This window comes from Oncorhynchus mykiss, chromosome 20, assembly GCF_057628025.1.
Source record: "Oncorhynchus mykiss isolate SJ-2025 chromosome 20, ASM5762802v1, whole genome shotgun sequence".
In the NCBI taxonomy this organism is placed as follows: Eukaryota; Metazoa; Chordata; class Actinopteri; order Salmoniformes; family Salmonidae; genus Oncorhynchus; species Oncorhynchus mykiss.
The window spans coordinates 9,640,886-9,668,739 of NC_143041.1; the positions used below are offsets into that span (position 1 = coordinate 9,640,886).

At 43.9% G+C, this 27,854-nt stretch overlaps 1 protein-coding gene across 1 annotated transcript; it reads left to right on the forward strand.

The window, feature by feature from the left end:
* The first annotated feature begins 597 nt into the window (after window positions 1-597).
* LOC110498772 (glutamate receptor, ionotropic, delta 2 (Grid2) interacting protein, b) lies at window positions 598-27,854 on the forward strand. Its single transcript, XM_090211876.1, has 24 exons — window positions 598-791; window positions 1,488-1,624; window positions 1,854-1,970; window positions 2,727-3,062; window positions 3,304-3,458; window positions 13,262-13,543; window positions 15,029-15,132; window positions 16,756-16,825; window positions 17,317-17,634; window positions 18,461-18,612; window positions 19,121-19,267; window positions 19,720-19,811; window positions 20,184-20,352; window positions 20,659-20,978; window positions 21,697-22,719; window positions 22,819-22,906; window positions 23,436-23,513; window positions 23,812-24,008; window positions 24,288-24,443; window positions 24,756-24,842; window positions 25,161-25,290; window positions 25,668-25,786; window positions 26,041-26,205; window positions 26,317-27,854. Exons 1-24 carry the CDS (start codon window positions 701-703, stop codon window positions 26,386-26,388), a joined length of 4,605 nt encoding a protein of 1,534 aa, XP_090068002.1. The 5' UTR covers window positions 598-700; the 3' UTR covers window positions 26,389-27,854.

Sequence of the window (27,854 nt, forward strand, 5' to 3'; positions counted from 1 at the left end):
GTGTCCCTGTCCTGATGGGGGGTGGAGGGGGAGTTTAAGATTCAGCCTGTAATCCCACTAATCCAGAGCAAAGTCTTAAATTGCCCCTGCTCCTTCTCAATGGGACTGAGCATTGTGGCACACACTTATACACCAGCACACATACACTACAATACACACCACACATATTAACGCGCCCAGGCAGACGCTCCAATTAGTGTGCTCATCGACCCCTCGCCGATCGACACACACACAGTGATTCTGGGCCAGTCTCCGTCCCTTGGAGAGGTACCTAGCCGTGAGAGAGAGCAGGAAAAGAGACAGAGGAGTATTTATAGAAGAAAATGGGGCCTCACAATACCCTTTTTGGAGAGAGGTTTTATTAAGGAGCGGAGTGGAGCGAGGGTGTCCCAGTTTTATGATTAACACTGTACAAACGGGCTGGAGGACTGCAAGGGCACATTCTGAGAGGAGATGCTGGAGCAACTCTGTGTCAAGTCTCCACTGGTGTTTCATGCACTGTCACCCTTTTCTCGTGTTGAGGTGGCAATGTGGAAGACTCTGAATATAAGTTATTTTTAATTGGCAACCCCTCTTGTTTAAATGGGGGTTGTTGTTGTGGTCCGAGTTTTTTTTTAAACTCTTGTGACACAGTTAGGGAGCCAGGTTGGATACTAGCTCACATGCAGGCCACCTGCAGTTTGATCAAGTCTGATACAAGATGAAGAAATTTCTGCAGAACAAGAAAGGCAGATACTCTTTCAGGAACCAGAACAAGCCTGCCGTTCCTCGCTATCCATCTAAGGATGACTGTAAGTCTGTCTGTATGACTTTTATCGACTTGTTGAAACACATGCCTGTACTGTTTCAAGGCTTTTGAGGTTGCAAGCAGAAACTGTCTCTGTTGTAGGGTAAATGTTAGATTATCTGTTGCACATGATCAAACAGAATAGATATTTGTATAATTCTACATTTGGTATGTTTGACCAGGGACATTTTTGGAAGCAAACTCATGTAGTCATTCTGATCCTGTTTTAATGCTGTATAACTGTTATTGTTTATATAATGTTGTAAATCTGATTGGAATGTATTACCCCAAAAAGCACAATAATCTGCACTCCTAGATTTAAATGTGTTTTCTGTGTTTGGTTATGGCAGATATTTTTGCATAGAAAACATTGCTTCTTGTACACTTGAGTCATTCTCATGCAAGTAATGGAGTGGTATTATTTCCTAGCCTTCCGTCAGATAGAGATTCCGTGAACTTGGATTCACTTTGGAAGAGAGTGCTTCCCGCTCCTCAAGGTCAAGTACTCTGAGATGCCTTTGGAGTTTTGTTCGAGGTCGGCGACCCCAAGGGTTTGACAGGGGCTGAGAGCACCGCACTGCTTCTCTTATTCTCGTCTCAATCCGCAGGCGACAGAACATCTTTCAGTTGATCCTCATCATACTCCATGTGTTTCTTCATGCTCCTCTCCTCTTTGTCATTCTTATTTTATCTTGTGTAGTCATTGCGATGCCGACGTCCAATCAGTGCTGGCCAGAGGAGTTTGGCTTCCAGCTGGGAGGAAGTGGTCCTAGCTACATCCTGTCTGTGGAGGAGGGGAGCAGTGCCTACCTGGCGGGGCTGCAGCCAGGTGACCAGGTCAGAGAGATTCTAGATTCTAAGCTAAACCGAAAGGCCTAATCAGTAATTATTTCAATCCTTTATTTAACCATTATTTAACAAGGCAAGACAATTGTCAAACATGCATTTAATAGTACTACAGGTATGTTATACTACGATGTTATGATAATAGTGTAATAGTATGAACAGGGATTTATACTGGAAAAGCTGTTTCTCGGTCTCTTCCTTATACTCTCTCTGTGATCAGGTGCTGGAGATCGAGGGCCAGAATGTGTCCACTTTGGGATTCCAGGCTGTCATCGCCATCGCTCAGACCCAGAGGAACATCCCTCCCAGCATCGGAGTTGTGTCTCGCATCCAGCAGGTCTGAACTCGCTCTGACTGGGACTCACCTGGCACCATTATGTTGTAGCACAATGTTTGATACTTCTGATTGATTTTAAGTTCCTTTTTCTGTATTTCTGTTTGTGCCTACACAACTCACTGTATTTCTTATTTTTTTCGTTGTTGTATTTTACCCCCTTTTTCTCCCCAATTCTTTCGATCTTGGCTCATCGCTGCAACTCCCCAACGGGCTCGGGAGAGGCGAAGGTGGAGTCATGACCCACCTAACCCCACTCCTTAACACCTGCCAGCTTAACCCGGAAGCCAGCCGCACCAATGTGTCAGAGGAAACACCGTTCAACTGGCACCCGTTGTCAGCCTGCAGGCACCCGGCCCATCACAAGGAGTTGCTAGAGCACGATGAGCCAAGTAAAGGCTCTCCGGCCAAACCCTCCCCTAACCCAGACGACGCTGAGCCAATTGTGCGCCGTCCTATGGGACTTCCGACCACTGCCGGTTGTGGCACAGCCCGGGATATGAACCCGGGACCGTAGTAACACGTCTAGCACTACAGCATATAATGCAGTGCCTTAGACTGCTGCGCCACTCAGGAGCCCCCGACTCACTGTATTTCTGATACCTCATGTAACCTCAGAAACTGTATGGGCAATCCTGGATTTGCCATGCTAATTTCATCAGCAAAGCCATACTTTTCAATTCATTAGTGAAAATAAATTCTCTCTATCTTAATATAATACAGTGAAAGTTAAATAAGAATTACATCTCTGCTTCTCAGATGGACATCACCCCGGGTCCTGACGGTCGTTTTGGCTTCACCATTGTGGGAGACTGCCCCCTCCTGGTGGAGGATTGTTCCCCCTGCTCTCCGGCAGGACGAGGTGGCCTGCGGGCCGGCGACTACGTCATGGAGGTCAACAGGATCCCGGTGAGGCACCACGAGATGGCGGCGGCGCTGATCAAGGCGTCCCAGGGGCGTACGCTGAGGCTAGGGGTGCTGTGTCTGGGGCCCAGACGGAAAATACGCAGCAGTGAGAGTATGGATGAGATACAGCTTGAGGGAGACGGGATGAGGACGGACCGCAAACACAAGGCCCTGGAGTTCAACAGGAAGGTGAGGCTTTCTATTAAACTAACTGCTGAATGAGTTGGAGCTATTCAGGGGAGTATTGATGTCCAGAGAAAACAACATTTTGAAAGAGAATACTTTACTGTTAAAAAATAATTACGCAAGCCTACTGAGCTTACTTCCTTAGTTAGCTAGTTGGATACTTTTTTGTGAAGGTATACCATCTTTCTTTAGGGAGTCTGTGTAATACATAGGCCCTTCAACAACAGTTATTGAAATATTTCAGATTGACCAGATTTTGGGGGAGGAGCCTGAGGTGAAGGAGAAGCTGTTTGCGGTGCTGAAGCAGTATGCTGCAGAGAAGAAGGTTGATTGGCTGGCCTCTGTCCTCCCAGACATCCTCACCACTGACGAGCAGCAGACGCTCATCGGCCACATCAGGTACCTACCCTTGAGTCTCGGCTCCCAATGGTATCATCCATAGAATGTAAATAAAGATACATACTGTAGACTTAATCTGTAGTTGTGTTCAGTATAGGCACTTGAGAAAGAGGAGGTAGCCTACCACCTGTACTCCCTGCTGAACTTGACTCAGATTATGCCCACAGAGATACATTCAAACCTTCCCATTTTGATATATAGACATCCTAGTACAACCCAGGTGGGATCCAGCCTCCTAAAATCCCAATTTCGGAGTCCCAATGAAAAGTAATGGTAATCTATGGGGATTATTTTGCGATGGGTGTGTAAACAGGCTTTTCCAATTGCTAATTTTGCTGGTAGAGGGATTACGGGGAGCTTGCTTAGTGTCAAGCATTGTGAACGTTATCACAAGACCCCATCTGCTGCAGACAGGGCTCCAAGACCAGACGGAGAGCACACAACACCGGTACCTTGGTCTTGTCTTGAATCGAAATTAAGTTCAGAATCTAAAATGACACCTAGTGTTTTATCTTTATTGCCTGTGAATTAAAATGTGAATTAAAATGTGCTTTGACACCAACAAGAAGTACCTTGGTCTTGTCTTGATTTAGCTGGAGGAAGTTGTGAGCCATCCAAGTATTTAAATCACAAATACAGTCTAATAATCCGTGGAGCTAAAATCAGACCCCTTGACATTTTCCAACTTTTGTTACGTTACAGCCTTATTCTAAAATCGATTGAATAGTTTTTTTCCCCTCATCAATCTACACACAATATCCCATAATGACAAAGCAAAACCAAGTTTATAGAAATTTTTGCAAATTTATAAAAAATGGAAAACTGATATCACATTTACATAAGTATTCATACCCTTAACTCAGTACTTTGTTGAAGCACCTTTGGTAGAAATTATAGCCTCAAGTCTTATTGGGTATAACGCTACAAACTTGGCACACCTGTATTTGGGGAGTTTCTCCCATTCTTCTCTGCAGATCCTCTCAAGCTCTGTCAGGTTGGATGGGGAGCGTCGCTGCACTGCTATTTTCCGGTCTTTCCAGAGATGTTCGATCGAGTTCAAGCCTGACCTCTGGCTGGGCCACTCAAGTACATTCAGAGACTTGTCCAGAAGCCACTCCTGCGCTGTCTTGGCTGTGTGCATAGGGTCGTTGTCCTGTTGGAAGGTGAACCTTCACCCCAGTCTGAGGTCCTGAGCGCTCTAAAGCAGGTTTTCATCAAGGACCTCTCTGTACTTTTCTCCGTTCATTTTTCCCTCAATCTTAGTCTCCCAGTCCCTGCTGCTGAAAAACACCCCCATAGCATGATGCAGTCACCCCCATGCTTCACCGTTGTGATGCTACCAGGTTTCCTCCTGACGTTACGCTTAACATTCAGGCAAAAAAGTTCAATCTTGGTTTCATCAGACCAGAGAATCTGGTTTATCATGGTCTGAGAGTCCTTTAGGTGCCTTTTAGCAGCTCCAAGTGGGCTGTAATGTGCCTTCCGTCTGGCCACTCTACCATAAAGGCCTGATTGGTGGAGTGCTGCAGAGATGGTTGTCCTTCTGGAAGGTTCTCGCATCTCCATCAGGTTCTTGGTCACCTCCCTGACCAAGAACCCTTCTCCCCCAATTGCTCAGTTTGGACGAGCGGCCAGCTTTAGGAAGAGTCTTGGTGGTTCCAAACTTCTTCCATTTAAGAATGATGGAGGCCACTATGTTCTTGGGGACCTTCAAGGCTGCAGAAATGTTTTTGTACCCTTCCTCAGATCTGTGCCTCGACACAATCCTGTCTCGGAGCTCTTTGGACAATTCCTTCGGCCTCTTGGCTTGGTTTTGCTCTGACATGTACTGTCAACTGTGGGACCTTATATAGACAGGTATGTGGCTTTCCAAATCATGTCCAGTCAATTGAATGTACCACAAGTGGACTCCAATCAAGTTATATAAACATCCCAAGGATGATTCATGGAAACAGGATGCACCTGATCTCAATTCCGGGTCCCATAGCAAAGTTTCTAAATACTTAAGTAAATAAGGTATTTCTGTTTTTTTTTATAAATTAGCAAACACTTCTAAAAACTTGTTTTCGCTTTGTCATTGTGGGGTATTGTGTAGATTGATGAGGAAAACAAATAATTGAATCAATTTTAGAATAAGACTGTAACATAACACAATTTTTAACTGGAACGGAGAGGCCAACCAACCTTTCCAGTCTGTCCAGAAGGACATCATGGTCAACAGTGATGAATGCAGCACTTAAATCCAAGAGTACAAGGACAGAGAGCTGTTTGGCATCTGTGTTAGCTCTAAGGTAATTTATCACTTTAACTAAGGCGATCTCTGTGCTGTGGTGGGCACAACAACCAGATTGGATTTCTTCAAAAATATAGTTGGCACTTAAAAACTTATTTTGCTGTTTGAAAACCAATTTCTCCAGAAATGGAAGGTTGGAGATTGGTCGAAACGTGCTAAGAGCTGAAGAATCTAGATTAACAATAGCTTGCACTTCTTCAGATATGCAACTAAAAACTGGTTTGAAGAAGGTGGTGGGGATAGGATCCAGAAGGCAGGTAGAAGGCTTAAGTTGTGATATCACTTTCCTGAGCATGTCTGTGTCCACCAGGGAAAATAAATCCATATTAACTTTGGGTGGTAGGCTAGGACACATATCAACAAACTTCTCATCAGGTCTTGCTTGACTGATACCCAACCTAATGTTGGTTATCTTATCTCTGAAATATGCCGCAAACTCATCACATTTAGATGTGGAGAAAAGTTCACATAGGTTTGCGGGGGTAGGATTTATCAGGCCATCAATGGTCAAGAAGAGCACTCTCTCATTATTCTGATTATTAGTGATCCAGTTAGAAAAATTAGCCCTTCTGGCATTTCTAATTGACTTGTTATATATGCCATTTAAGACTGAGATTCGCTTTTCCTGGGTTACAGTAAGGTCAGTGTACTTAGAAAGTAGGTTTTCCTTTTCTCGCAGCCAAGCTAACAGCCAAGCTAACAGCCAGAGGATCTCTTCCCTAAGATGCATGATGGTGGTGCATTTTCCAGTTCCACCTTGTCTTCATCTTGTGATTGTGTGGAAATCATCTCACACCTGACACATTTGTGCCCAGCCATTTGTGCCCAGTTCACGATAATCACTGGTTGAGTTGAGTGCCATTGATGAATAGAAGTTAAGCTCAACGATGGCAAAGCCAGTTTTAGTGTGGTCATTTGAAATTCTACCCGATGTCGACAAATCTTGCCAGCCTTGTTCCTGTCTGAGATCAGCTCAAGGATCTGCCAATTGTATTCATCACTGTCTCTGCCTTTTTGAATTAAATTTGTTTGTTTGTGACCTCAACTGAACTCAGAGAATACTGGCTGCTATGGCTAAAGACTCATGTTGTCAGACATTTTAATGAAGATATATTTGCATAACCGTTTGTCTCGTGTTTTTTCTTGTGTGAAAACGACCAACAAGACTCTCACTAAACCCTTAATCCAAGTACACTTTTTCCTTTAGAGTTGTCGAGATTACTGTTACTTCTATTCTCTATGAAGGGAATAAATTAGAGAGAGGGATGGGCATATTTAATGTGAGATGACACTTCCCGTCGGTTTCTAAGACGTTAATCTGATTGGTTGGTATGAGGAATCCATCTGAGGGAATGTGGACCATGGGGTCTTACCAGACCATATCTTTGATTATCTGACCTTAACTTGAATTTACTAGAGGGAGGCAACGACACAGAGGTAAACAATGTGGATGTGGTGGATTGTGGGTATTGTATCGCAATGTCACTTACTGGTACAGTCTTTACCGTGAAATACTTGTTTACGAGCCCTTCCCAACAATGCAGAGTTTAAAAATAATCATAAAAATAAAAATAAAATAGTAACACAAGAAGAATAAATTAAAATACACAAGAATGGAGCCAGTACCAGATCACTGTGCAGAGGTATGAGGTATTTGAGGTAGATACACTACCCTTCAAAAGTTTGGGGTCACTTTTTTCCATGAACTCATACATGAAATGAATTGCAAAATGAATAGGAAATATAGTCAAGACGTTGACAAATATTATAAATAAAGATTTTTTATATAAATAATAATTGTGTCATTCAAACTTTGCTTTCGTCAAAGAATCCTCCATTTGCAGCAATTACAGCCTTGCAGATCTTTGGCATTCTAGTTGTCCATTTGTTGAGGTAATCTGAAGAGATTTCACCCCATGCTTCCTGAAGCACCACCCACAAGTTGGATTGGTTTGATGGGCACTTCTGACCAAGAACCATACGGTCAAGCTGCTCCCACGGCAGCTTAATAGGGTTGAGATCCGGTGACTGTGCTGGCCATTCCATTATAGACAGAATACCATCTGACTGCTTCTTCCCTAAATAGTTCTTACATAGTTTGGAGCTGTGCTTTGGGTCATTGTCCTGTTATAGGAGGAACTTGGCTCCAATTAAGCGCCGTCCACAGGGTTTGGCATGGCGTTGCAAAATGGAGTGATAGCCTCCCTTCTTCAAGATCCCTTTTACCCTGTACAAATCTCCCACTTTTTCCCATCTTAATCTTTTATTTTTATTGGCCAGTCTGAGATATGGCTTTTTCTTTGCATCTCTGCCTAGAAGGCCAGCATCCCGGAGTTGCCTCTTCACTGTTGACGTTGAGACGGGTGTTTTGTGGGTACTGTTTAATGAAGCTGCCAGTTGAGAACTTGTGAGGCATCTGTTTCTCAAACTAGACACTTTAATGTACTTGTCCTCTTGCTCAGTTGTGCACCGGGGCCTCCCACTCCTCTTTCTATTCTGGTTAGAGCCAGTTTGCGCTGTTCTGTGAAGGGAGTAGTACACAGCGTTGTACGAGATCTTCAGTTTCTCGCATGGAATAGCCTTAATTTCTCAGAACAAGAATAGACTGACGAGTTTCAGAAGAAAGTTCTTTCTGGCCATTTTGAGCCTGTAATCGAACCCATAAATGCTGATGGTCCAGATACTCAACTAGTCTAAAGAAGGCCAGTTTTATTGCTTCTTTAATCAGAACAATAGTTTTCAGCTGTGCTAACATAATTGTAAAAGGGTTTTCTAATGATCAATTAGCCTTTTAAAATGATAAACTTGGATTAGCTAACACAACGTCCCATTGGAACACAGGAGTGATGGTTGCTGATAATGGGCCTCTGTACGCCTATGTAGATATTCCATGAAATATCTGCCGATTCCAGTTACAATAGTCATTTACAACATTAACAATGTCTACACTGTATTTCTGATCAATTTGATGTCATTTTAATGGACAAAAAACGTGCTTTTCTTTCAAAAACAAGGACATTTCTAAGTGATCTGAACTTTTGAACGTATGTACATGAAGGCAGAGTAAAGTGACTAGGCATCAGGATTGATAATAATAGAAGTAAAATAAAGTTTGCGTATTGTGAATGTATGTGTGTTTGTGTTGGGTCGTAATGCGTGTGTGTGTTATGTCGGTATGCATGTGTGTGTTGTGTTTGTGTATGCATAGGTAGTGTATGTGAATGTGTGTGGGTTTTGTGTGGGAGTGTCAATGCAGTGTGCGAGAGTGAGTATGTATATGGTGTGTATATATAGTCTGGTGAGTGTGCGTAGGGTCAGTGCAATATCAAGTCAGATCCTTTGGATACCATTAATATGGTATATCAGGTAGGTAGTGATGCCTAACAATTTGGGTCCTGAGTTTTTCCTGAACACATGACCAGACCAGAGAAAAGTCTTAGAAATTGTTATACTGTAAGATCCTGTACTATCTAAGGTTATACGGTTGTGTATGAATAATTTAATATTCAAATGCACAGTGATTTTGTTCAATAAGACAGTGATTCCTGATCCCCAGAGGACAGCGACACTTCTTTCCTTCTTTATTCTCTAAATATAGACTGAGTGGCATTTAACAGGCCAGGAAAATGTGTTTGTTTTATTCCACTGAATTGGACTCTCTCCCTCCTCTCCTCCTCTTTCTTTCTTTCTCTCTCTCTCTTGCGCTTGCTCTCTTTTTTTTTCGCTAACTCCCCCCTACCCCCCCCCTCTCTGTGTGGATTTTCTGTGACGGATTTGTATCTTAATTATTGTGCTTTAAGCTCTTGCTCGTCTGTGGTTGGTGACCGTTCTCCCTTGACAGTTCACTGCTGGCGATGGTTCTTGGCTGTACCATGCTGATTTTGTCCCATACCGTTATACTGCATTAAGACTTCAACATACCATTTGTGAACCTATGCACTTACTCACATTTACTATTGTATACTCCTCATAACGTTCCTTCTGATTCTGAAATATGACAGGCTACTGACAGTAATGAGCTGTTTGGGGTGAGTACTGGTTTTATTGTTGGGTGTTTTGGGCTGTGGTACTAGCATTTGTCTTGCAGTGGTGTACTGCTGAATGCACACATCTGTTTCAGTACAGGTAGAGACACCGCAGTATAGTGTGTCCGACTTGCCGTAGGTGGGCAGATAATTATCCTGGTACAGTACTTTACCTGTGTACTTTTACTCTGAGGGGTAGTGTGTGTTGGCTGGCAGCCCATGCTCTTTTTCAGAGACTTGTTTGAGTGTTTTCTACTGTTTATTGTTGTGCAATGATTTAATGCAGTGGTCTGAATTACTTTTTTGCAGAATTGAATTCAGTGTTAACCATATACTTTCTTGCTTGCGTATTGGCTCTCGTCACTTGAGTGAGACAACATGAAACATTCCAGGATTTTCTACTAGATTATATGAATCATACTTTTTGTCTCTAGCGATTCCTAGAATAAGCGATAACCTAGAACTCATCATGATAAGTGATGGGGCTTTTTTTGTATCTAATCTCTTGTGTTGTTTTTTTCTATAGCTAAAACTGGATTATGGAAGCTCCAGATTATTATGTAATTGTAGTCTGTGAAAAAGTTACCTTAAAAATGACTGAACTTAAGGTGCTATTGATCATTTGATTTATTGATCCTGCCATGTTTGATGTATCGGTATATGAGTTATTGCTGCCATATTGATTGTGTTTAAGGAGGCTAAACTAATGTCAACAAAAAGAGTCTTCTTTAATGTGGTGGTGCATACCATAGAAGTGTAATGTACTGTAACTACAAAAGCCTCCTCACACATTTACAGTAAATTACAGCATCACTCCATCTAGCAAATCACTTTACAATTTACATCCACTCTCAACCATAGATCTTCCCTCATAGGTCATCATCACATTGCTCTCCCACTGCAACACTCCATTTCCAGACAGGTTGGAGTGTATTTGATAGGTGTATTAGAGAAATAGAGGAGGTTTCAGCTGCGTAACCCCCACCATTACTGGACAATGCTTTATTGGCCTTAAAAAGCTTCCTAATGCTGGAAGACATCTGGGTCTGATGGCCACTGACCAACGACATAGTGACCCTAATCACTGGTTTTCAAACCACATAATCATCTCCTAAATCCCTCCCCTCAATCTTTAATGTCCACCGGTCATTTAGTGCCTGGCAAGGGACAGTGTGGCAAGGCAAAGTAATAAATAGCGACAGTACAGTCTCTCACATCTGGAATGGAAATGAAATGAGGTCTCCCAGTTAGATTTCTATTTGTCATTTCTCCCTTTGGAGACATCCATCCTCCCTCCACCGTCTTAGATAATTATAGAGCACCACTCAACTCTGCTGCAAATGAGGTCACATTGGTTGAAAACTCAATTAGTTCCAAAGATAAGACAGTTTAGACAACTTTTATGATGAGGCGGCTGTTTGAAAAAAATACAATCTTGTATTGAGCAGTGAAGGCTCAATTGTAGTTGTGATGCCAGATAAGGTTTTCTTAGAAATACCACTGAAGGACACAAGGATGCCAGATAATAATGTGGCTAGAGATGTAGAAAAGCTAGTAGAGAGAAAGCGACTCTGTGGGTTGGTGAGAGACCAAGCTATACGATGCTGCATAAGTACATCACAACAGTAATGAGTGTCCACAAATCGCTTTCCGTGGAACAGCAGGTTCTACACGAGTTCCAGATAGGTCTCCATGTGTCTGGATAACTCAGGAGCACTGTGGAAGAATCCTAGCTAATTAGCAGAACATTCCCCAATGGTGGCTAGAATCCTTATTGTCTCTGTGTCCGATTTGCTTGATTTAGCTGTCCAACTTGTTTGAATTTGCATAATTTGCTAGTTCATTTTTACACGTTTCTGCACGTTGCTTCTCTTTCTCTCTCTCTCTCTCTCTCTCTCTCTCTCTCTCTCTCTCTCTCTCTCTCTCTTTCTCTCTGTTCTGTTTGTGTCATATTATTTGTGTTTGTGGCCAGTTAGTCTGTTTCCAGGAAATTCTCCACTTCATTATAATTGATGTCTCACCACTCATCCTCACCTGCGCCTCATGACACTCACCTGGACTCCCATCACCTCCTTGATTCTCTTCTCTACATCTGTCAGTCTCCTTTGGTTCTTCCCTCGGGTGTTATTGACTCTGTTTCATGTCGGTGTGTTTCGTGTTTATTGTTTTGTTTATTTATGAAAACACTCACTCCCTGAACTTGCTTCCCGACACTCAGCACACTCGTTACATTTATACTGTATGTACTCACATGATCTGTATTGGATGATGTGTTCATTGGGAGCATGTGTTTTAATTCCCATAAACAATTCCATCTGTATTAATGCAATGTTGTTCATCAGTTCTAATTTGCTAATGCATACACACCGTTCCTGTTTAAACCAGCTGTCCGCTGCCCTGTGTGTGTGTGCGCGTGTGGTATGTGTGTGTGTGTTGTTTTCATCATCAGCTGTTGCTTTTACATCTGTGTCACAATTGCTGTAATGAACCGTATGTTTTATATCTTCAATTAGCAAAGAATTAGTTCTCTGATTAAATAACACCATACCGCTGTTCTCTTGGTTACGTTATTAAAGACAGACAAGACGATGGCTTTGATCAGTGTGATTGTCTACATGATGAGAAGATGATAATCCTTCACCTCAAATCATTCTCCCTCTGAGAATCCCACAGTTCCTAGAGATGCTCAGAAAAGCTATTGTTCTGCTCCTCAGATAGATAGGCAGGCAGGCAGATAGATAGAGAGATGACAGCAAGAGAGAGAACAAGAGAGGGAGAAAGGGAGAGAAAAGTGATAGAGTAATATATTGCTGACTCCCACACCTTTGCTGTCGCTGTGTTGGTATCTCAAGCTGCAGCAGAGTGAATCCACACTGTAGCAAATGACGCCACTGCACAGAGGGCTGCCTCACTGACTGGCTCTATAGACATCTCTCTCCCTCTTTCTCGCTATCCAACCTTCACTTCTCTTCTTTATCCATGGACTACAGCGACTAAATGGAAACGTAGCGACTTTTTAGAAGAAGTGCGTTTGTTTTGTTTCTCGTCAATCTATGGATTTCTAAGTATGTTTTATAATGATTCTCTTTCACCAAGTCAACAGTGATATGTATTCAGCTGCGTGAATTTTCTTGTCCAACCTGGATGCTTGTTTCTCAGTTCTAGCTCTGACTTTTTCCTCTGCATCTCAGATCAGGGCTTTGGTATGAGTGGTGTGGTTTTGGGCACCAGAGTTGATACAGACTACTGAGGTATCTAGTAATACCTTCTGATTCCCGGAGATCTCCAGAGATCTACATAATCTCTCTCTTCATCATCTCTGATTCCTCTGGGCAGAGGTGACAGACTGTTGAAGGGTGACTGCTGAGGTCTACCTGGTGGTAGCCCCTTGGATCCAGGGGGAACTCCACCCATCCACCTCTCCACCCTCCCCCTACTTTCTCTTCCTCTTTACATGCTGGTCCCTCTCTCACCATGTTCACCAGGATCTTCATCCCCAAGAAGCACCGGCAGCGGTTTGACGAGGCCGTTTCCCAGAGCCTGATCCAGAGGATCTGTCGCAGTAAGAGCATCAGCGAGCCGGGCCCACAGGGCCGTCTGAGACGTAGCCGCAGCGAGGACCACCCCGACCGCCACTACGGCTCCAAACGGGCCAGCTCAGTACCCCGGGACCCCGGGGAGGACAGAGGGGGAAAGGAGAGAGGAGAGAGGGGGTACAGGAAGTCTATGTCGGGCATACCTGTGCATCAATCAGGAGCCAATCAGAGGTTAGTATACAGTATGGTGTATTTAGCTGTGACTCCCACTCACCTGAGAGAGAGAAGATTTAGAATATGCTGTTTGTGTGGTTGGAGTTGGAAATAATGGACATTAATTGGACTTAAAATTACTACTGAAGTACATTTAAAAAATAAGTGTTCCAACCCTCTGGGTAATATCTGGGTAATTCTCTAAATGTTTAAATGTGATGTTTGTTGATAGATGATTTGGAAGCACCTGTTGATTAGGGAACCGTCTCTGTTAACCATTGAGTCTGTTTACTCACCTGATATTATAACGCCACACAATGATTATATCTTTCAGGGTCCAACCGATAATAACATGGAGGAATTAAGATTATGACTCAGAAAGTCAGTACCATACAGCAGGCTCAGCTCAAGCCATACAGTAGCTCACTCCATTCCAGTTTTACAGATATACTTTGCAGTAGACTCAAGTCCGTGTTTTACCAACAGCCCCTCCCCTCCCCAAGGCCTATATCCTAATGAGCAGCATGTGGGAATATGTCCTGTGTAATCATCTATCATTATTTATGGTAAACTTCCTTTTGAGGGGTAGGTTTCAAGTCAATATGGAATAGTGAATAGAGCAATATTGAAATCTCCAGTGATGATAGGTTACTTGATTGATTGTTAATTGAATCATCAACATCATGTTTTTAGCTCCTCTTCTGTGCTGCTTCTTGGGTTATGGAATGGTACTGATGTAGTATATAAAGTACAAATGGTAGATGAGGGGAGAGATGAGATCTGTTTTCTTCACCTTTTCTAACCCACCAGTTTATTATCCCCAGTGCTTTGCAGTGCTGAGCCTACCCTCTGTGTCTCTGTACGTATAGCACAGTACAGTACTCTAAAAACCCATTTGAATAGTTTTCATCTGTCCCGTCTTACATAACAAGCATAAAGACAATCAAATAATGGATTTTACCCGTTTCCTCTCCTCTCCTTCTTCTGCTTTATGGAACTCCTGTTTATATCATATGATGTTGCCTTGAGTAGTTTCCATGGCAACCGTGATATCTCCATCCCAGTCTTTGATGGTAATGCTTCTTTCTGGGAGCCAGGGAACAGAGGCATCACTGTCTGAGCTGGAAATTATACCTGTTATGTGGTATTCCTACTGGACACACTAGCTGCTGTTTATTTTTTACTCATTCACATTCCTTTATTGTTCAAGTTACATAACAGACAGCGTGATGTGGGCATGATAATATGAAATCCCTGTAGAATTGTTATTTACTGTTGAGAATGCTCGGCTATTCTAAACACCCAGTAGTACTTGATAAATACAGTTGAAAGCTGTTGAAAGCCCATTGATAAAACATCAGTACACAACAAAGGTAGTAATGTAGTTCCTGAAATATTACAACTATAATGTTACAACCATATCTTTTACTACTTCTACTGTAAAAATGTACACAAATGTATGTTCTGACAGAAGATAATACACACTTTGTAATGTTCCCTCAGCCTCCATGCTCCCCCTAGGACAGTAAGGGTTTACAGAGGGAAGAAGAGTTTTGGGTTCACCCTGAGGGGGCATGCCCCTGTCTGTATCGACTCTGTCATCCCAGGTAAGTTATGATGCACTGCTGATTACACTTCTCTATGTGGTGCGCTGGGTGGATGAGGTTCTATGTTTTGTGTTGGGTAACACTGTATTGTACTGGGCTGGTATCAGGTGGGTGGTGTTGGCTGTTGGGGATGCTGTAGTCAGTAGTGGGTGTTATGTGTTTGGGATGCTGTGATCATTATTTTATGTATTTATTTATTTATTTAACCTTTATTTAACTAGGCAAGTCATTGGGATGCTGGGAAAGTGGGGTGCTGTGATCAGTAGTGGAGGTTGTTAGGTGTTGGGGATGCTGTGGTCAGTAGTGGAGGTTGTTAGGTGTTTGGGATGCTGTGGTCAGTAGTGGAGGTTGTTAGGTGTTTGGGATGCTGTGGTCAGTAGTGGAGGTTGTTAGGTGTTTGGGATGCTGTGGTCAGTAGTGGAGGTTGTTAGGTGTTTGGGATGCTGTGTCAGTAGTGGAGGTTGTTAGGTGTTTGGGATGCTGTGGTCAGTAGTGGAGGTTGTTAGGTGTTTGGGATGCTGTGGTCAGTAGTGGAGGTTGTTAGGTGTTTGGGATGCTGTGGTCAGTAGTGGAGGTTGTTAGGTGTTGGGGATGCTGTGTTTCAGTAGTGGAGGTTGTTAGGTGTTGGGGATGCTGTGGTCAGTAGTGGGGGTTGTTGTTGGGGTGATCTGGTCTAGAGGGGTGTTACCTGAATACACAGTATGTTTCAGGAGGTGGAGGCGTGTCTCTGAGTCAATAACTAATCAAATCAAATGTTATTTGTTACGTACACATTGTCCAACATCCACCCACTGTACAATAAGACAGACAGGACAGTCATGCTGGGCCATGCTTTTATTGTTGTATTAGTTTGATTAAGGGCCCTTTAAGGGGATGAGAGGAGGGTGAATACATGGATGGATGTGGATGTTGCTGTGTGCAGTGATGAAGATGTTCTGCTGTAGTTCTAAATGAAGAGGTTGGGGCAGCAGGTAGCCTAGTGGTTAAGAGTGTTGGGCTGAAACCGAAAGGTAGCTGGTTCAAATCTCCAAGCCAACTAGTTGAGAAATCTGTTGATATGCCCTTGAGCAAGTTACTTAACTCCAATTGCTCTGGATAAGAGTGTCTGCTAAATTACTAAAATGTAAAATGTTGTACCAGAGTATAATAATATGGGGTTTACCGGATGCTCATCTTTGTCAGGACTGAGGCGGGGGAGGAGTGTGTGTGTGTGTGTGTGTATGATGCCGACCACCCACTACAGATCTGAGCAGAGGCCAGCAGTAAGTTACTCACTGACTCAGGACAGCTGTATATGGAGATGCTGTGGGTGGATGAGATAAGATCGTGATGTACAGGCATCCATAAGAACACACTGTCTCGTGTCAGAGAGCCTGCATGGCCATGTGGTACTGTACACCTACTTAAGAATGATAAATAATAATATTATGCTAAATTGGTTCCTACCGGCATAAACCAATACATCAGGCAACACATGGTGCATAAAAACAACAACAGTCAAATACCACGTACTGATTTGGTTAATGAGGCTTTTATAAATGTTATGCTTTTGCGTATCATCTTGGATTGTTATGTGTCTTCCCTCCTTTTCTCTCTGACTCTCAACCCCTTGTCTCTCTTCAGACAGCCCTGCTGAAGACTGTGGTCTCAAACCAGGCGACCGCATCCTTTTCCTCAATGGGCTGGACATGAGGTACACAAACCTGTTATGTCTTTACTTTACCTTATGATGCACACAAGAGAGTGAGTCAAGCTGGGCTGGTGTGTTTCCTTGTGCACGCACATGCGTGGATGTGTGTGTGGAATGGCATTTGAGAAAATTCTTGTGGGAAGTCCTTTGACGCCCTTTAAACGGACTTATTTTCCCTTTTTATTCTGAACTTGAAGAAGTGTAGGAGTGCCCATTAGAACACAGCCTGGCTGGAATCACATTTGTTCAGGAGGGCTCTGTCAATATTTCACCGCCCATAGCACAATATCACCCACAGTATCACCCACAAATACCTCATTATACCACCATGTAAACTATGGGTCACATGGGTGAGTAGTCGAACACACTACTGAATACTGTAGATAGTAACTCTCTGTACCTTTCAGTGTCTGTAGGAGCTAGTCCAATGACAGCATCCTTGCACATTGATCTTATTACTGACAGTGACTGTGTGTGTGTGTGTGAGTCTTCAGGAACTGTTCCCATGAGAAGGTGGTGTCCATGCTGCAGGGCAGTGGTGCCATGCCAACCCTGGTGGTGGAAAGCGGCCCCTCTGGTTACTCCCTCCCTGACCAGGGGGACCAGGAGGACACTTCCCCAAGCGTGGCCCCTTCAGTGGCCCCAAGGTCCCGCTCCCCGGTCCCCCTCAGCTCTCTACAGTGGGTGGCTGAGATCCTCCCCCCCAGCATCAGGGTCCATGGACGCACCTTTAGCCAGCAGCTGGATCACCTGCTCACCGTGCAGGAGAGATACACCATCTGCAAGGCCCTGGAGACCTTCTTCCAACACAGGTGGGGGGGTGGGGTATTAGAGGATGGAGAGGAAGTAGGAGAGAGAGAGAAGGAAGTAGGAGAGAGAGAGAGAGAGAGAGAGAGAGAGAGAGAGAGAGAGAGAGAGAGAGGGAGAGAGAGAGAGAGGTATTTTATCTCCTTTCAAATGTCAGGAATGATGTTTTATTCATTTGAAATGGCTCACACATTAATAGTAAATATTACATACATTTTATGTTTACCTACCCTAAAGGAGAGTTACAGAAAGTTCCCTACCAAATAACATCCTACCCCTCAATAATCTGTTTGAATCCTAATATGGTTCATTACATCTTATTACATGCACTAAATGTAAATTATATAATATATACATTATATAATGGTAAACTTGTCTAATCTAAAGCAATACATGTTATTTTACAGAGTACAGAATCAAAGAGTCACCAAGACAAATTCCCTATCAACGTTACTGAATAGCAATAAACCTTTTCGAAAGTAGGATTTTCTTTTGATACTTTTATTTTGGCATGTTTGAGAAAGTGAACTTGCACACGTTAACAAGCTACCAGGTGCATGGGAAAAAGTATTCTTAATGATAAAAAGAAGAAAAACTCCAGCACACTGGTAGGAGTTGAGTTGTACCTCCCTGATGAAACATTGGTTAAAATATCTATTCAATTCATGGAAGAATGAATATTACCAGTGTGCCTGAGATTTTTATTTATTTTTATTTTAGCATGTTTTAAAATACTTTTTGTAGCAACAAAAAGGTCAGATTTCGATTTTTTTTTTGTCTGTGCTATTCAGAAGTATCTAAAATAGTGACTTTTTCATTGTATATGTTCAGGAACGTGGACACCCTGATTGTTGATGTGTTCCCGGTGTTGGACACTCCAGCCAAGCAGGTGATCTGGCAGTTCATCTACCAGCTGCTGACCTACGAGGAGCAGGAACACTGTCAGAGCAAGATCTCACGCTTCCTGGGCTTCAAGACCGCAGGTGGGTTAGCCATTAGCAACATCTCTCTGCCTGCTTGGTTGGGTCTGTTGTGTGTGAGTGATTTGAGTTAGATGTGGGGTCTCTGTCTGGTTATGCTCTCACCAGGTTAGATTTGATATAATGTTTTGTCTTTCATAGTGGAAGATTGCTTTGCATCTTTACAGGCAAAGGCCTTGCAGAGGCAAAAACGTAGACAACTAGAAGTTACAATGAAAATAGCTGACAACTAGAGAATATATTTATTGTTCAGTGGGAGTTGGGTGGGATGTTCTTAGATATTTCCTCCTGTCATTCTAATTCATTTGAATTCGTCTCTCTCTTTCTCTCTGTGTGTGTGTGTGTGTGTGTGTGTGTGTGTGTGTGTGTGTGTGTGTGTGTGTGTGTGTGTGTGTGCGTGTGTGTGTGTGTGTGTGTGTGTGTGTGTGTGTGCGTGTGTGTGTGTGTGTGTGTGTGTGTGTGTGTGTGTGTGCGTGTGTGTGTGTGTGTGTGTGTGTGTGTGTGTATGCAGCAGCAGCAGAGCCTGAGCCAGAGCAAGGTGCAGGACATGAGCACCACAGGAGGAGCAGCTCAGTGCGTGTGTCAGGTACCTCCTACAGAAGCACCGTACGGGAGAGGAGCTCTGACGACTGCATCATCGGAACACACCTGGGGATGGGTACGAATGTGATCAGCTCAACAACTATTTGTCCTTATCCTTGATTGGAAGGCTTTCCTCTCAACTAGCCACTCCAGGGCTGAGGGTTGACTTGCTGCTTCTAACAGAGAACATCTATCCAAGCCAAGTATTGCATTAAGCCCATCTTAACTCTCATAGGGCCAAATCCTAACTTGAGAAATGCCTACAGTAACTTGGAATTTAGCATAAACCTCACATTGACGCCAATGGGAGATTTGTGCAGAAATTCAAGTTACAGGTGTACTGTGTAGTGTACAGTAAATCTCAAGTTAGGATCCAGCCCATAGCTCAAAATGCACTAGGCCTCTGTCGCTTCTCCATGCTGTTAAGGACATTATGACGCTTCCTGCTGTCTCCTGCTGTCTCCCCTCCTCTCTGGGCTTGAGAGGAGGTGGATCCTCATGACTGTTTGTCCCTTCATGTGGACGCAGGGATTCATGTGGATGCACCAGGGAGTGGGACACCTGGAGAGAGACAGTGTGGAGACGGCACCTCCTTCCCAGAGTCCCCTGACCTGAATCACGTGGGTATAAAACTACAACACAATGGTCAGCCATGCAGAGCAAGCGGTGCTAATGATGAGCCGTCTGTTTATAAAGAGAAATACTTACAGGGCTCCGCTGTACTGCAATGCTTTTACCAGTGCTTTGGGAAACACTTTATCTGGACGTCTGCTCACGAACTGTCTGTAAATAGTATTACATAGTTACAGTATGTTCACATTTTTTTAAAAAAGACAAATATGACGCATGTTGTTTAGGATTTTTACTCAAGGTTAATAATGGTTAACAAACGATCTAGTAATGATTCATAAAGAGTTTATAAGCAGACCTTGTGATAAAGAGTTCCTAGTGCTTTGTGCTAACGGCCTGCTCACACCCCCTACGACCCCTAGATGTCAGGAGTGTACACAGAGCTGGAAAGTGTGTACACAGGGAAGAATGCCATGCAACAGAGTCACAGTCGTTGCTCTCCACTGACCCTACCAGACTTTGAGGAGCTGGGACAGACTGACGCCAATGGCCAGTCTCCTGCTCGCTCCTCCCTCAGTCAAGGTAGCACAGGTAACACAGACACACACACACACCCACACACATCGTTGACATGGCAACCACTTGAAGCCAATGGTCAGTATATCATAAAGGTTACAACAACATCACCATTAACGTTGTCACTCATGCTCGCTTTAAGGATGACAAATGAGATCATTTAAGATGGAACCCATCTGGTTTAAGAGACTTCTTTAGAGTAAATTGAACAAACAGTTGCCACGTGGGTCAAGTTTTATTTAAACCAAATAAAACGCAGAGTCACAAAGTCCTTTGTTAGATATCTTTGAAATAATGCAGCGTTTCTTCTCCCCCCCACAGGGAACCGTAAATCAGGATTGTCTCTGACATGGAAGGAGCCTCTGCCCGACCCTCTGTATGAGTTCTATCATGAGGGAACCACCCCGTCTCCCGGCAGCGTTGACTCCAACCCTTACGTGAGCCTGGAGAGCCCCCCTCCGTCTCCCCAGCACTCTGATGACCCCACCAGCCCCCTGTCCAGACGCAGGAAGCTCTTCACCTTCTCCAGACCCCCCCGGAGCAGGGACACGGACAAGTTCCTGGACGCTCTGAGCGAACAGCTGGGACACCGTGTCACTCTGGTGGATAACTTCCTCCCTGGAGAGAACGATTATGAGGAGGTGAGAGACAGAGACAGTAGATGAAGAGATAGTCACTGTGAGGAGGTGAGATACAGAGACAGTAGATGAAGAGATAGTCACTGTGAGGAGGTGAGAGACAGAGACAGTAGATGAAGAGATAGTCACTGTGAGGAGGTGAGAGACAGAGACAGTAGATGAAGAGATAGTCACTGTGAGGAGGTGAGATACAGAGACAGTAGATGAAGAGATAGTCACTGTGAGGAGGTGAGAGAGCCAGAGAGTCACAATTAGACGATATGAGCTCTAAGAGAATTGGTTTGAAATGTTAATGATACCAGATCAAATTCGCCAACAGGCCGTCTGTGCCCACAGTAGTGTCATTGAGTTATTTAAGTATCTACAGTGTAGTAAATCCAATGATTATGAATAAGATACAGACGGTACAGTATGTGAAGTTGTTTTTGTGTCGACAGATACTGTATTTATGGAGTTGGTTTCCATTGTTTCTGAAGAAAAGCGGTGCATATGAATAGGAAATGATTAGATACATTATTAGTCGTACAATAAAGGTTGTTTATAAGGTGTGTGCAGACTATTCAGGATGTATACAGTGATAAAATGACCATCAGATTATACAGTATGTGTGCATCTGATTGTAAGGTTTCTGAAAACTGTATACGGTTATAATATGTAAATCAGATGACATGGGTGTGTCTAATTATAAAGAATGAGAATGATCATTATCTGCTGTGTCCAGATGAGTTTCCAGGATGAGCAGGAAGTGAGCTACCTCCCCCGCCAGCTGAGCAGTGCCAGCAGTGAGGACATCAGCAGCAACGATGACGCCACCTCCCTCACCTACTCCTCCGGGTCAGAACACATCCCCATTCCCCCGCCCCCCCAGAGCGCCCCGCCGCCCCCACCCTTCCCCACCCCCCTACCCCCGCCACCATTCGGCTTCTCCGACCCCCTCCCCATTACCTCGGTCCTCTCTCGCTTTTCCCCCGAACACATCCCCCGGGCGCGCATGTCCTTCCAGCCGCAGCACCCCATCATCCCCCCTCCCCCGCCCCCTCCACGGACCTTCACGTACAACAGGCCGACCCTACACAAGTTGCTGCCGACCAGGGATGAACTACAGGGCCGTTTCCACCACCAAGCACCCCAGATGACTCTCCCCCTGGCCCCTTGCTACTCTCCCCAGCCCTCTCGCCCCAGGAACCTGCCCCGCCAGGCCAGCCAGCCTCAGCCCCTGACCCAACCCATCCTGTGTCCCCAGCCCTCCCCTCAGCCCAACAGGCAAAGCCAGCTCGCCCTCCAGAGACACCACCAGCTTCACCACCAGCCCTACCAGCCCAGGCTGAGCCACCAGCCCTACCAGCCCCAGCTGAGCCACAGCCTGCCCCCCCAGACCCCACACCTGTCTCAGCCCCAGAGTCACCCTCTCCAGCCCCCTCACCTGTCCCAGTCTCAGAGTCACCCCCCCCAGCCCCCTCACCTGTCCCAGCCCCAGAGTCACCCCCCCCAGGCCCCTCACCTGTCCCAGCCCCAGAGTCACCTTCCCCAGCCCCTTCTCTCAAAGACCTACGAGACCCCTGTCTCAGTGTCAGAGCTCCAGAAACACAAGGTGCCCCCACCGCCCCCTCCACCACTTCCGCCCCCGTGCGACCCGCCTCCACTGCCCAATTCCAGTCCCTGTGCTGGGGACACCAACCACATGAGTGTCAAGAGGCTACGCTGGGAGCAGGTAGAGAACTCTGAGGGGACCATCTGGGGACAGGTACGTGTGGAGTATATTATATTAACCCTGAACCTGGAATAATACTGTTTGTTGTTGTTTTGTTCAGACATGTATTGACAGATACTTTGTCTGCTTTAGCTTGGAGAGGACCCTGACTATGACAAACTGAGTGACATGGTGAAGTACCTCGATCTAGAGCTGCACTTTGGTACCCAACAGAGTTCCAGTAAGTTCTTTATTATGACCTCTTCTCCTCAAACATCTCATCTCGGGGGTGTCATATCATATCATGTATTCATATCACTGTATTACCAGTTAAACCACCTCTATGATGCAACTTTTTAATATTGTCCTTCTACCGTCATTGTCTCTGATTTGATATGTATTTATTTTAACATGGAGTCCCACTGAAGGTCTCTTTTGCAAGGGAGCCATGCATATATAATGCAATATAATGATTTTATATCATCGCTGTGTACATCACATTCATTAATTTTTTGTGTTTCATTGTGTAAGTGTATTCCTGATATTCCATGTTGTTGCCTTCACAGTTCACCAAGTTGTCCCATGGTCTACTAAGCTCCTCCATTCACCTGCTCATCAAATCCATTATCCATATGGCACCACCTCCCATCCCATCTCTCCTCTCTTCTCTCATTACCCATCCATCTTTAGTGCCTGTTAGCGTTTCCACCTCTGGTGCCTGGAGAGCAGCATCCTTACACTGTGAATAAATGTGTCAGTCTCTCTTCCAGAGCCAGCCTTCCTGCCCGAGAGCTTCAAAAAGAAAGATGTGGTGGAGATTCTGTCTTATAAGAAGGCCTACAACGCCTGTGAGTATGACCATGCCGTAGCCCCCAGGGATCTGAACCTTTCTCTCAATGATCTGAACATACCCTCTATGGCCACGTGGCTCAAACACAGGTTCTCTGATTTCTACAGAAGCAGTTGAATGGTATTGTTATTGTTGTTGTTTTTCATCAATGAAGGACTGTGACTGTCAATGACTGTTTTGTAGTGTGTTTTCTGTGAACCCCAGGATGAGTATCAGTTGCTTTTGTAACAGATCCAAATGAAATACAAATAAATCTAGTCTCCTCCATCCCTCCATTCCATTCCTCCTCTCCTCAGCCATCCTGATCGCCCACCTGAAGCTGTCTCCTGGTGAGCTGCGTAAGGTGCTGATGACAATGACCACAGACAGGCTAGAGCCGGCCCACATCAAGCAGCTGCTGCTCTACGCCCCCGATGACCAGGAGGTCAAACAGTATCAACGCTTCGACCAGGACTCCGCCAAACTCAGCGACCCTGACCAGTTTGTCCTGCAGGTAACAGAGACACTGTTGTGTCAATGTTTCCCAAATGGTGGATCGGGACGTTGTTTATATTGGTCCAGTCAAATCAAATTAAATTGTATTTGTCACATACACGTGTTTAGCAGATGTTATTGCGGGTGTAGTGAAAATCTGTCTAGGCTGCGGCTAGACTGTTTAAAAATATATATTTCAGTATTTTACTGTATAATATAGTAGTAGTTTAACACAGTATTATGCTACTATACTAGCAATAGTAACAATATTTTTCAAGTTCATAATCTGTGTGCCCAGATGCTGATGGTCCCTGAGTATAAGACTCGTCTGCGGAGCCTCCATTTTAAGACGACCCTGCAGGAGAAGACAGAGGAGATGAAGGCTGGATACGAATGTATCTACAAGGCCTCAGTGGAACTCAGGAGCAGCAAGAAACTGGCCAAGATCCTCGAGGTAATACAACCACTGTAACTCGCTCCGTGGGAGATGAATACAGGAGCTTAATGGTTGAGAAATGGCAAACGACTGTTGATTTCATATTCTTTATGGTACCCTGCTGTCAAAATCTAAGGTTATTAAAGAACCAGGAGGATTTAAGACCAAAGACCCAAGATGATTCCGTTAAGAATTACAATTTTGGAGATTTGTCTGTCTATAAAATCATATAGGATAAGGTAATAAGAAACAGACTCGGAGGTATGCATAATGTTTTTATCGTGTTGTGTTACCTGTAAACTGTTTCTAAACCTCTGTTTCTGTTAACAGTTTGTGCTGGCAATGGGGAATTACCTGAATAATGGTCAACCCAAGACGAACAAAACCACTGGCTTTAAGATCAACTTTCTCACTGAGGTATGGATGTATGTTCATGCTCTTGCAGACTGTGCTTTAGCCTCATTTGCCTCTATAGCAGTGGTTCTCAAACTAATTCTCAGGGATCCCCAAATGTTTCACAATTTTGTTGTAGTCCTGAACTAAGTCACCTGATTCACCTAGTCAAGGGCTTGATGATTAGTTGACCATTTGAATCAGGTGTGCTAGCTGTGTAATAGTTTGAATACGTGGAATGACTAGAGGTCCCTGAGGAGAGGTTTGAGAACCCTTGCGCTATAGTATTTGTGTTGTCTTTGCTTTCTACTGCCAAATCCTATCTCACCTTAATTCTTACAGCTCAGCACCACTAAAACAGTGGATGGTAAATCCACCTTCCTCCACATTCTTGCCAAATCGCTATGCCAACACTTCCCAGAACTGCTGAACTTTGCCAGGGACCTCACAACCGTACCACTCGCAGCCAAAGGTACAGTAAGACGACACCACACAATGTTATTTTCCTGGCTCCAACCTTCAGCTGGACTCTGAGGTTCACTAGCAGAATGAACACATTCTATTTAGTACATTTACACAGTCCACAATATGTACTAAAAGTCATGTTCTTATCTTTTTCCTGATAATCCCCGGTCGTTTCCTGATAATCCCCGGTCGTTTCCTGATAACCTCCGGTCGTTTCCTGATAGTTCCTTTTCAACATTCCGATATGCCTTACAGCAGTCATCGCATAAGACTGAAACACTACAGAAATGACTTTATAATGAATGGCACTTGACACTTGAATTTGCAATGGATTTGTCTCATATGAGTCATACTGTATGGTTTTGTATTGAACTTCCTCTGCAGTGAATCAGCGAATCCTGACAGCTGAGCTGGGTGACCTCCACTCCACCATCCAGGACATCAGGACAGCGTGTCAGATGATCCCTGCCACGGCTGAGGACCACTTCGCTGCTGTCATGAGTGTATCCTTTTATCAACAACAACAATTCCCTTCACAACAGAACATTTCCCACACACACATAATCATGGTAGACAGTATAGTTAGTGTGTGCCACACAGTAACACACTGTAGTGATTAGTAGTAAGTAATTACACTGTAATTGTATATAATTACACCATACATAACAGTCATCAGGATGTTACTAGTCAGAATGTTTCACTGTGCTTCAAATGGTCTGACAGTTTGACAGTTTTATCCTTGACCCTGGAGATAAAGGGCTTCCTGGAGAACAGTCACCCAGCGGTTCAGTCTCTGGACTCTCTGCAGCTGAGAGCCATGGATGAGTTCACTAAGGTGGCTTCTTACTTCGGAGAGGACAGCAAAGCCACCTCCACTGAGGCCTTCTTCGCCATTTTCGCTGAGTTTACTTCCAAGTTTGAGGTGAGCCGGTAGCCATAGTGATGCCCTTGATAGGTCTCTGACCGTACAATTTGACAGCATTCAAGTGTGTCTGTGACTCATGCATGATTTTGATTGGTTCATGTTTTCCAGAAAGCACTGAATGAGACCCAGGCTACAGAGAACCCCTGTATCCCCAGAGTGGCCTCTCCCCTGGCCTGGTAGAGATGAGAGACTGGATAACCCCTCTGCTCTCCTCAACCAAAGTGCCAAGACAACACAAAGAAACAGTCACAGCTACTGGGACACAAACAACATGATCTTCAACACTGCGGAATGACCTATGGCCAGGAGTTCTTCCTGAACATGTCATCTGACCAGAAAGAACTCTGAGCCCTAGGGCCCACAGTTGTCCCTGGTAAGGTCAAGTGGTACAAGAAATTAGTAATGAAGATTAATATGTTTAGATAAGAGTATATATTTGATATTGGATTATATGAAATTGAAATTATATTGAAATTGTAAAGCATAGATGTATATGGAAATGACATTTTAGATGGCTGATAGTCAAACGTATATGAATGTTATCTAGAGCTGAGCACTATTTTCACAGATGGACTTGATCTGAAAAGTGCACAACACCAGAAACTCAAATTCCATTCACACACACTCACTGCCTCTTAGATTATGTGATGATAGAACGCAGTATTAACCTACCAAGAATCATTACATTGGCATGACAATAGTACTGTGAATTATTATTTTAAAAATTAGAAGCTTTCTGGTGTCAACGTACCTGCAGTCATCCTGACGTACCTGCAGTCATCCTAACGTACCTGCAGTCATCCTGGCGTTTGGCATTTCAAAAGTTCCACTCGGCAGGGGAAACAAAAAATAATGCCAGACTCCTGCGGGTTTTAAGTGTTTTATAGTATGATGAACCACATGAAATAAGAGGGTTAACCCACCGGGGCTAGTATATGGATAGCTGATAACAGAAAGACATCCATTCATTTTAGCATTGAGTGGTCTTGGCAGCTCTTACTGTCACTGTGGTTGTTATTGATGAACCGTCCATCTCTGCCATAAATTCACCTGAATTTGTATCTTGTTTTAGAACAAATGTTCACTTTTTTTCTGATGTTAATTTAAAGCTGTTTTGATGGTATTACTTTAATACTATACGTGTTTCTACTTTCCCTCCATAATTCCCTTTTACATTGGAATTTCAGTCAGAGCTGCCATCATGAAAATACAGATGTATTTATTTACAGACCTGTCGTACCAGGCAATTTGTCATCATGTTCAAGAAGACACTGCAACACATTTAAATATTGCCCCTGGTGCAGTACAGTGTTGACAACTGTCCGAAGCATTTGCATGTTTGTATAGGTGTTGTTTTGTGTTATATCTGGATTTGTTTACTTTTATTATATTCTGACAAATTGGGTCTGAAATGTAGGCCTATTATAACATTTGGTCGATTGAAGTTTATTGTTAATTTATTGAAATGTTCATTTTGTAAACGTGTGTTTTATATGTTTTCATTGATATTATTGGAGTACTTTGTATAGTTAAAAAAATATTGACTTTTTATGTTGGCCATGTGGTTGCTTCTGGATCAGTTGTATTTGGATCTGTAAAAAAAAAACCATGAATGCTTGACAAATAAATCTGCCTGATACCCTCGA

Bases quoted from the DNA above. Each gene is read 5' to 3' on its own strand.
- LOC110498772 (XM_090211876.1), top strand. From the start codon at position 701: ATGAAGAAATTTCTGCAGAACAAGAAAGGCAGATACTCTTTCAGGAAC. The intron at 1,625-1,853 runs GTCAGAGAGATT...CTCTGTGATCAG, and splicing joins GGCTGCAGCCAGGTGACCAG to GTGCTGGAGATCGAGGGCCA. The intron at 20,353-20,658 runs GTAACACAGACA...TCCCCCCCACAG, and splicing joins CCTCAGTCAAGGTAGCACAG to GGAACCGTAAATCAGGATTG.